At 51.1% G+C, this 10,749-nt stretch overlaps 2 protein-coding genes across 2 annotated transcripts; both read left to right on the top strand.

Annotated features, from left to right (window-relative positions):
- The first annotated feature begins 265 nt into the window (after positions 1-265).
- On the top strand, positions 266-1,282 carry LOC102459511 (olfactory receptor 51G2-like). The gene has a single exon (XM_006132536.2). It carries the CDS (start codon positions 266-268, stop codon positions 1,280-1,282), a length of 1,017 nt encoding a protein of 338 aa, XP_006132598.2.
- Positions 1,283-8,382: 7,100 nt separating this feature from the next.
- On the top strand, positions 8,383-9,390 carry LOC102459266 (olfactory receptor 51G2-like). The gene has a single exon (XM_006132535.3). The coding sequence runs from the start codon at positions 8,383-8,385 to the stop codon at positions 9,388-9,390; it is 1,008 nt and encodes a 335-aa protein (XP_006132597.3).
- The last annotated feature ends 1,359 nt before the right edge of the window (positions 9,391-10,749 follow it).

The raw sequence follows: 10,749 nt of genomic DNA, 5'->3' as shown, positions 1-10,749 counted from the left end.
CCCTGGGAGCAGGCTGTCTGATTCCTGCCTAGTACAGGGATTCTTTCACCTTCCTCTGCCCATCTGGTATTGGCCACTGGACACTGGGTCTCCCTTTCGGTTGTGTAAATCCAAGCCCATATGTTGGGAAATCTTCCTTGAGAACATGGCTGTTCCACACTTGCAGGAAGAGCAGAATCACGTTTCTTTAAATGTCACCCACTCTCCTGTTATTTCTCATTTTAGGAAAGAAAGGTGAAAGCTCATTGGATCTGCCTAGAACATGATGGCGGCTGTCAATGACACCACATTCACACACGCCGTGTTCCTGCTCACCGGGATACCCGGCCAGGAAGACGTTTATCTCTGGATCGCTGTCCTCTTCTGCACATTGTATGTTATTTTGATAGTAGGCAATTCAGTCATCCTGTTCATTATAAAGACAGATTCAGTCCTCCATGAGCCCATGTACATTTTCCTCTCCATGTTGGCTGTCACAGACCTGGGACTGTCGATAGTCACCGGACCAACAATACTGGGCATGTTTTTGTTCAACGCTCGGGAGATCGGCTTCCATTCCTGTTTTGCTCAGATGTTCTTCCTCCACTTCCTTCAAAATGTTGAGTCCTCTGTGCTCCTGCTGATGGCCTTTGACCGCTTTGTTGCGATCAGTAACCCGCTGAGATATGCTTCCATCTTAACCCTGCCGAGAATAGCCAATATGGGGCTGGTGTGTGTGCTAAGAGGGGTGACCGTCAAACTCCCACTTCCCCTTCTCCTGCAACGGTACCGCTACTGTCGAGCCAACGTCCTCTCCCATTCCTACTGCCTGCACCAGGACGTCATGAATATAGCTTGTGCGGACATCACCATCAACAGCCTGTATGGCTTGGTTATGACAGTTCTCACAGTGGGGTTGGACTCGCTGCTCATCTTCATCTCTTACCTCCTGATCCTCAAAACGGTGCTGAGCATCGCGTCCCGTACGGAGTTCCTCGTGGCCCTGAACACCTGCGTCTCCCACCTCTGCGCCGTCCTGCTCTTCTACACGCTGGAGTTCAGCCAGACTTTCGTGCACAGATTTGCCAAGAGCTCTTCTCCCTTGTCCCATGTGGTGCTGGGCTACATCTACCTGCTGGTCCCGCCCCTAATGAACCCCATCGTGTACATTGTGAAAAGCAAACACCTGCGCGCCAGGATCGTCAAGGTGTTCGTCAAGTTACGGGGCAGTTTATCACCCCGCTGTGGTGCAGGTCAAATGAGAGACAAGAATCTCAGACCTCAGCAGGTTATGCCATCCTAGACCCTTACACTTGTGATGCTTTCAGCTACTGAACCCCGCTGTGTAGAGATAGATTCAGATGGGCTCTTAGGCCTGAAGTGCTGTTAGAGGGGCTGTCCCCGCCCACTGGGGGAAGAGACCAAGGCAGGTGTTGTATTGGCAAAGTGACTGTTTCCCTGGAAAGCCAGGGGATCGGTGGGACATTGGCCCCTAAACTGCAATTTCCAGGCTGCTCAGCCTCCCGATGCCTGTTGGTTTTGTTAATAAAGAGAAGGGAGGTGGCTGTTGTTTCCTATAATAACAATATATACCTATCTCACAGAGCTGGAGGAGGTCATTAAGTCTGGTCCCCTGCCCTCATGATAGGAACGAGAAGCATCTGTAACAGACGTGCCAGAGATCTAATAGCCCACCCCAGGAACTAAACTCAAAAGCCTGGGTTTAGCAGACCAGAGCACAAACCACTGAGCCAGCCCTTCTCTGTGGCCTGATGCTGTCCCATCTGGTTAAGCATCCACGTTTCCTGGAACAGGCAACAGGTCTGTTTAGTTGTCTCAGTGATGGCCCTTCCCGGGCACTCTGGGTGCTGTGTGATCCCAGGGCTGCCCCAGCTGTGGGCAGGGGCTGTACAAGGGGCCCAGATCCCCACCCTTCCCCCCACGACCGCAGCCAGGGGCTTGCGACTGAGTCGTGTCAGAGACGTGATTCGTGCAAGAGCCAAGCCAGCAGCCTCCCCCACCACCGGGATGACTCCGCACATCACACGCCTGCCGAGCAGAGCTGGGAGTGTGGGGGAGGGTCTGACACACGGGAGCCCTGGCAAGAGACTCAGGTTCCCAGATTCCCTTCCCCTCCATTTCCACGGCACCAGCATTTAAAAGGGAAAGAAATCGGCCTCAGCTCCTCTCAGAGGCCCAGCGAGCTCCTGTCCCAGCCCATCCCATTCAGGGCACGGTGGTTCCCATGGCTTTTCGCAGGACCCATGCAGGAAGCCCCACCTCTTTCATGGCCTCCCCCACATCCCTCTTCTTTCCCCAAAACTCAACTCCTGCCTCCTCGCTTCCCCCCAGCCCTGCCCACTGGCCAGCATGGATGTCAGAACCCCGGTAAGGAGAGCCCAGGGACCACGTGCTGTTCTGGGGAACCCTGGATGCTCCCCCTTCACCAGTTATGGGGCACAGATGGGGGGATAGTAAGGTGAGGCCCCATAGCGAGGGGTGAAGAACCTCCCCTGATGCACCCAAGCAAGGAACAGGATGGCGTGGCCTGCTGGCCGTGGGTAGGCATGGATCAGCGCTGCCGGGAGTTCAGGACAAATGAATGTAAGAACATAAGCACGGACATATTGGGTCAAACCAAAGGGCCATCTAGCCCAGTATCCTGTCTGCCAACAGCGGTCAATGCCAGGTGCCGCAGAGGGAGGAAACAAAACAGGTAATCCTCATGTGATCCCTCTCCTGTCATCCATTTCCAGCATCTGTGAGAGTGTGGCTAGGGACACCATTCCTACCCAACCTGGCTAATAGCCATTGAGGGGCCTAATCTCCATGAATGTATCTAGTTCTTTTTTGAACCCTGTCAATGTCCTAGTCGTCACAACATCATCTGGCTAGGAGTTCCACTGGTTAACTCCGCGCTTCATGAAGAAAAACTTCCTTTTCTTTGTTTTAAACATGCTGCCTATTCATTTCAGTTGGTAACCCCTAGTTCTTATGGGAAAAATAAATAACTTTTCCTTTTTCTCTTTTTCCACATCAGTCATAGTTTTATAGACCTCTATCATTTCTCCCTTTAGTCTGCCCTTTTCTAAGATGAAAAGTCCACCCCTTTTTAATCTCTCTTCATATAGGACCCATTCCAATTCCTTAATCATTTTTGTTACCCTTCTCTGAACCTTTTCCAAGACCAATATATCTTTTTTGAGATGAGGTGACCACATCTGCACACAGTATTCAAGAAGTGGGCATGCCATGGTTTTATATACAGGCAATAAAATATCCTCTGTCTTATTCTCTATCCCTATTTAAAATATTCCTCAGGTTCTCTTTGCTTTTTGACTGCTGCTGCACACTGCGTGGATGTTTTCGAGGACTTTCCACAATCACTGCAAGATCTCTTTCCTGAGTAGTTGTCACGCAATGAGTCCCAATTATATGGTCTGGATAGTTGGGATTATTTTTTCCAGTGTCCATTACTGTACATTTATCAACATGAAATTTCATTTGCCATTTTTCTGCCCAGTCACTTAGTTTGGTGAGATCTTTTTGAAGCTCTTCACAGTCTGCAATTAAGCATGTATCATAGGGGGGTTGTTGTTCACAGCTTGAATAGTAGGACAACTGTGAGATTCCCCCAAAGAAAGGAAAGGGCTCAATTTAGTGTCGAGGTCAGGAATCACAGCTCAGATCCACCTCACAGCTTCATTTAGTTTCATATCAGGAGCTCGGGGGGAATTTCTTGCCTACTCTGACCCTGCTCTGGGTCTTCACCGATGGATTTGTCCCTCAGCAGACCCTTGGAGAAAGCAGGACTCAGTATTATTGTCTGTAATGGAGCTGTTCTTGGGCTCTTGGTTAGTGACATCATGGGAGTATAATTCTCAGAGTTACTGCCAATTTCAGCCTGCTGAGCTGCCAGCTGCCTCCTCCCAGCCACTAGCCTCAGAATGGAAGGTGGGGTCAAGAGTTAAGGTGCTGGCCTGGAGCGCAAAAGACTTGTCTCAATTTTCAAGCTCTGCCACAGCCTTCCCCTATGACCTTGTGCCACTCACTTAATCCTTCTATGCCTCAGCACTAAAGAGGTGCAGCCCTTCATTACCAGATGGGTGACCACACCCTGGGAAGCAGTGACTGTGAGAAAGTCTTGAGGGATGCTGCAAAACACCCCTTTCGCAGATATTGTGGTCCCCGGGTGCTGTGACATGCCCTGGTAGCACAGCTCTGATGAAACTCTGCTAGCATGGAGCTGGAGAGGGTCCTAACACAGTAGAGAAGGGCCAATGTAAGGAGCCTTGTGCAATCTTCCATTTCTGGCAGCACCCTGGGCTTGTAATGCAGGGAAGGGGGGTGCTGAGGAGACACGTGCTCCTGTGTTATCATTGATATTTTATTTCACATTAGCATCAAGGTTACCGCTCGGCGGCTCTTGGAGGAGCCGTGTGATTTATCAGCATCACACAAACAGGGCCGGCGAGCCCAGGTTCCGGGAATGGAGCCTGCAGCAGGGTTAGCGCCGCAGGCCCGTTGTTTAGCATCATCCCCATCCCCTGGGATTTGCCCTCCTGACGTTTCCCTGGAAATTGCAGTTTTGGGGCCAATGTCCCACCGATCCCCTGGAGAACAGTCACTTCACCAATAAACCGCCTGTCTTGGTCTCAATGTATCCCTAGGTGGGGATCCAGGAACAAGAGACGCAGGCCAGATGGAGGGACTCAATCCTGGGAAGCAGAGACTGAAAAAGTCTGGAGGGATCCCTTCATAAAACTCCTTTAGCAGATCAAGGGGGGCAGAGGCTGCTGTGACAGGCCCGGGTAGCACATCTCTGATGAACCTGTGCTAGCTGGGAGCTGGAGAGGGTCCTAGAGGAGCTGCGGGGGCTCAGAGATTGTGGGTGGCCGGTCCTGGCTACCAGTGGATCACTGAGACCTTTGCCTAAGTTTGGTAATCCCTAGATCCAGGGGCGGCTTTTCATTGCTCATGGGGAAAGGGACAGACTGATGTGGGAGACATTCCCATGGAAGGAGACACGTGCTCCTGTGTTATTATTGTTATTTTATTTTCCATTAGCAAGTTCATAAGTCTGTCAGCATCAAGTTTACAGCTCGGCTGCCCTCAAAGGAGTCCTCTGATTTATCGGACCCACACAAACAGGGCCGGAAAGTCCAGATTCCAGCCACAGACCGTGGAGCAGGGCTGTTGCTCCAGGCCAATTATTTACCATCCCCCCATCCCCTGGGATTTGGCCTCCTGCTGTTTGCCATTGGCTGTGACGGGGTTAAAGCTGGTGCCCACGAAGCCAAGCAGCTGAGGTTCCCTGATGGCCAAGTGGCCCCAAGGGAAGGTACAAACATGCTGCATAAAAGAGCTGCCTCCCTACCTGAACACACACTGCCTGCTGCCCAAGTAATGTCTCTCCAGTGATTCCTTATGCTTCAGGATGAAGACCTCTGGTGCTAGCGGCTCCCTTCTAGCAGGAACTGGGTACGTTGGCAGGTTTCACTGTCTGTAACATGCCAAGTGCAGGGGGGAAGGCTGCAGGCTGTTTGCATTGGCAGCTGTTCTGAGCAGCGGCAGAGGACTCCGGGGCAGGGCTGGAGGGCAGGCAGTGCTAGGGAGCGTGGGAATCTCTCTCCCATATTCGCGAGCTTTGCAGTGGGTTGCTAAAGCCATACAGCAACCTGGCATGAATCAGCCAATGCCCTTACGGCTACCGCATCGCTCCCCCTCTCTGCTCTGCCAGTGCCTGATGTCAGGCCTCCTAGCCTAATCCACCCTCCCTCAGACCGGGCCTTGGGCTACAGTGCACTGTGGGGCGACTGGGCTTCCCAGCACGTCCAAAAGGGTCCAGCACCTCTGGTTCCTAAGTTGGGAGCCTGCTGGGAGTAGTGGGGAGACGAGTGACCTGCCAGCCTTCTAGAGCCAGAATCCTGTTTAACCTGAGCCCCAGGAATAGCATGGGTGAATAAAAGTGTTTTCCATCCACAGTCTGTACACGCCTCTGACCCCAGAGCATCCCTCTCTGACAGGGAGCCAGGCAAGCCAAGGGCTTTCAGCCTTCCCCAGCCCTGTCTGTGCCGGTCAGTCTGAAGTGCTTCTCAACCACCGCTGCTGCTCCAGGCTCCCTGCTCTGGCAATACAGCTGGAGAACATTGCAGGAGCCTGAAAATAGGGGCTTCCTCAGTGTCTGCTCTCATGTCAACTCTCAGTGTCTGTGAGCAGCTGTTTCCCTTCCTGCTTGTATTCCAATTGTCTGCTAGCAAATTAGGAGGGGCCGGCCAGACTTCCAGAACACCAACAGTGAAGCCAATGTAGCAGTACAGCAAACATCCCATTAAGTTATCACCCGCAATTCAGGCTTCAGGCTGACAAAACAGAAACCGAGGAGAACCAGTCTGCTATGAATCCAGGGAAGGAGGAGATACTAGACTTGTATTTGCCAGCGTGTGGCAGATTGGGTGCTGAGATGCTGCAATCCTATGACCTCTGCGGGAAGTTTGAACAAAAAATGTGTTTGTTTAGTCTTTAAAAAAGAAAACTAAGAGCATTTGACTCACCTAAAAGGCTGTCACAAGGAGGAGGGAGATAACATATTCTCTTTAAACTCAGATGGTGGGGCAAGAAGCAATGATCACAAATTGCTTAGGTTGTTGCACGTTCGGAAAAATGTCCTAATTGTCAGGATTGTTAAGCACTGGGAGAAATTGCCTTGAGGGTTGTGAATCTCTGTCACTGGAGATTTTAAGAACAGGTTACACCATGGGGGGAACGACCTTTTTGGGTTGGGGGCCTCTGATCCACAGGAAAATCATCCGTATCCATCTGATGATGCCTCGAGGCTGATTCCGGTTCTGTGCTTCCATGACGTTGTCAGGTTCTGCAGAAATCCAGATGACAGATCCTACATTGTAAGACAATTCCAACCTGGGAAATTGCTCCTGAAATGAGAAAAGAGGGGAAGGAATGGATTGAGATGTGTGCACCAAGTTACCAATGTGTAGAAATTATGCCAAAGCCTTTCACTGTATTACAAATATCGTTAACCAATATTTCACGATACGTGTGTATTTAGAAAGCCATCAGCAGAGCTCTTGGATTCTCTACAGGAAGGAGCAGCAGTAACTTTTACTTTTGAAATCATATCACATGTACCCCAAATACTGTTTGCAGCAGGTTGGTGCTATTCACTCTTTGTTCGGTGCACAATTGCATGATACGGTCTCCTGGTTACTGACCAGAAGCTGTTTCTAACACTTACATTCTGGGGCATGAACATTAACCCTATGCAATACCTGGACAAGATTTTCCAAAACATCCCAAAAGAACAGAACTGCTGGTCTGTTGTAGCAAAGAGTAGAGCTGAGAGTCAGGAAAAGGGAGCGTAAGAGTGGTTGTCTGTAATTTTTTCCATCACCTATTAAGTGCACATAGCTGAATTAACTTGCATGTTCAAGTGGATTTTAGTGTGAATCCAGTGTCTGCCACAATTAGCTTGTAAGCTCTCCACTGCAAAGCTGAGGTAACTGTCTGTGTCAATCAGAAACGTTGCAGACATCTACCGACTCTTGCATGGGGAGAGGAGTCAGAGCCGAGGAGGATGAACAGAAAACCATAGCACGACCACATTCTCTGGCTTCAGTCAACAGAAGCCATGAAAAGCTCTTCAACTTCTCTTACAGTGGTTCTCGGGGGTCTGAGTGTATCACTCGGAGTATTTGTACCAGGAAAGTTGTATTCTCAGGAATGGGAAAATAGAAAAAAATACATATAATGTGGTAAAGAAGCGTGTTTATAAATAGCTTCAGTGCAGGACTGATACATTCGATGAGCCTTTCACCATGCAGCTGCCATCGTTACCACACCTGTAATGTTACAATGGGCCACATGCAGAAGTGCAGGGCCAGTAACAGTGTGTGGAGGAAGCTCACGACTATAAGATCAGAGAGAGATCAACAGTTTCTGCAACTCCCAGGCTCAAGATACTGATGCAGGCCAATGCTTAACAGGATTCAAAGAGGGACGGGATGGTTCTCTGGTTCTATGTAATTGTAGTAGCAAGGATTCAAAAAAAGGTCCTTAAGGGCTCTACTCCTTCATGCCACAAAATATTTCTCACTTGTGGGTGTCAGGGAGAAAATTATCCTGGGAGCAGGCTGTCTGTTAGCTGCCCAAAACAGGGTTTCTTTCACCGTCCTCTGCCCATCTGGTATTGGCCACTGGATACTGGGTCTCCCTATCGGTTGTGTAAATCGAAGCCCATATGTTGGGAAATCTTCCTTGAGAACATGGCAGTTCCCACACCTGCAGGAAGAGCAGAAGAATATTTCTTTAAATTTCACCCACTCTCCTGTTATTTCTCGTTTTAGGAAAGAAAGGTGAAAGCTCATTGGATCTGCCTAGAACATGATGGCGGCTGTCAATGACACCACATTCACACACGCCGTGTTCCTGCTCACCGGGATACCCGGCCAGGAAGACGTTTATCTCTGGATCGCTGTCCTCTTCTGCACATTGTATGTTATTTTGATAGTAGGCAATTCAGTCATTCTGTTCATTATAAAGACAGATTCAGTCCTCCATGAGCCCATGTACATTTTCCTCTCCATGCTGGCTGTCACAGACCTGAGCCTTTCAATAGTTACCGGACCGACAATACTGGGCGTGTTTTTGTTTAACTCGCGGGAGATCAGCCTCCATGCCTGTTTTGCTCAGATGTTCTTCATCCACTTCCTTCAATCCATTGAAACCTCTGTGCTCTTGTTGATGGCCTTTGACCGCTTTGTTGCGATCAGTAACCCGCTGAGATACTCTTCCATCTTAACGCTGCCGAGAATAGCCAACATGGGGCTGGTGTGTGTGCTCAGAGGGGTGACCGTCAAACTCCCACTCCCCCTTCTCCTGCAAAGGTACCGCTACTGTCGAGCCAACGTCCTCTCCCATTCTTACTGCCTGCACCAGGACGTCATGAATATGGCTTGTGCTGACATCACTGTCAACAACATCTATGGCTTGGTTATTACAGTTCTCACAGTGGGGTTGGACTCGCTGCTCATCTTCATCTCTTACCTCCTGATCCTCAAAACGGTGCTGAGCATCGCGTCCCGTACGGAGTTCCTCGTGGCCTTGAACACCTGCGCCTCCCACCTCTGCGCCGTCCTGCTCTTCTACACGCTGGAGTTCAGCCAGACTTTGGTGCACAGATTTGCCAAGAGCTCTTCTCCCTTGCCCCATGTGGTGCTGGGCTACATCTACCTGCTGGTCCCACCCCTGATGAACCCCATCGTGTACATTGTGAAAAGCAAACACCTGCGCGCCAGGATCATCAAGATGTTCATCAAGTTATGGGGCAGTTTATCACCCCGCTGTGAAATGAGAGACAAGAATCACAGGCCCCAGCAAGTTATTCCTTCCTAGACCCGTACACCTGTGATGCCTTCAGCTACTGGTCCCCGCTGTGTAGAGATAGATTCAGACGGGCTCTTAGACCTGAAGTGCTGTTAGAGGAGCTGTCCCCACCCACTGGTGCGGGAAGACAAGGCACTGGGGGAAGAGACCAAGGCAGGTGTTCTACTGGCAAAGTGACTGTGCACCTGGAGATCCGTGGTTCATTGGCCCCTAAACTACAATTTGCATGGTTGCTCAGCCTACCAATTCCTGTTGATTGTGTTAATAAAGAGAAGGGAGGTGGCTGTTGTTTCCTATTATAACAATATATACCTATCTGAGGGTATGTCTACAAAACCACCCTAGCTAGAACTAGGGTGGTAGTGTAGACATACCCTTACAGAACTGGAGGAGGTCATTAAGTCTGGTCCCCTGCCCTCATGAGAGTAACAAGGAGCATCTGTAACAGACGTGCCAGAGATCCCTAATAGCCCACCCCAAGAACTAAACTCAAAACCCTGGGTTTAGCAGACCAGAGCACAAACCACTGAGCCAGCCCTTTCCTGTGGCCTGATGCTGTCCCATCTGGTTAAGCATCCACATTTCCTGGAACAGGCAACAGGTCTGTTTAGTTGTCTCAGTCCTGGCCCTTCCTGGGCACTCCGGGTGCTGTGTGATCCCGGGGCTGCCCGGGGCTCCCACCCTTCCCCCCACGACTGTAGCCAGGGGCTTGCGACTGAGTCGTGTCAGAGACGTGATTCGTGCAAGAGCCGGGCCAGAAGCCTCCCCCACCACCGGGATGACTCCGCACATCACACCCCTGCCGAGCCCACTCCCCACCGAGGGGGAGCAGAGCTGGGCGTGTGGGGGAGGGTCTGACACACGGGAGCCCTGGAAAGAGACTCAGGTTCCCAGATTCCCTTCCCCTCCATTTCCACTGCACCAGCATTTAAAAGGGAGAGAAATCGGCCTCAGCTCCTCTCAGAGGCCCAGCGAGCTCCTGTCCCAGCCCAGCGCATTCAGAGCATGGTGGCTCCCATGGCCTTGCACAGGACCCATGCAGGAAGCCCCACCTCTTTCATGGCCTCCCCCATATACCTCTTCTTTCCCCAAAACTCAACTCCTGCCTCCTCGCTTCCCCCCAGCCCTGCCCACTGGCCAGCATGGATGTCAGAAGCCCGGTAAGGAGAGCCCAGGGACCACCTGCTGATCTGGGGAACCCTGGATGCTCCCCCTTCTCCAGTTAGGAGGCACAGATGGGGGGAGCAAGGTGAGACCCCATAGCGAGGGGTGAAGAACCTCCCCAGACGCACCCCAGCAAGGAACAGGATGGCGTGGCCTGCTGGCCGTGGGTAGGAATGGATCAGCGCTGCCGGGAGTTCAGGACAA

Source organism: Pelodiscus sinensis, chromosome 1 (genome assembly GCF_049634645.1).
Source record: "Pelodiscus sinensis isolate JC-2024 chromosome 1, ASM4963464v1, whole genome shotgun sequence".
Taxonomy (NCBI): Eukaryota; Metazoa; Chordata; order Testudines; family Trionychidae; genus Pelodiscus; species Pelodiscus sinensis.
Note: the sequence above shows the minus strand (reverse complement) of the source record. Positions and strands in the feature narration are given on the sequence as shown.

Excerpts from the sequence above, each read along its gene's own strand:
- LOC102459511 (XM_006132536.2), top strand. The coding sequence starts at position 266 with ATGGCGGCTGTCAATGACACCACATTCACACACGCCGTGTTCCTGCTC.
- LOC102459266 (XM_006132535.3), top strand. The coding sequence starts at position 8,383 with ATGGCGGCTGTCAATGACACCACATTCACACACGCCGTGTTCCTGCTC.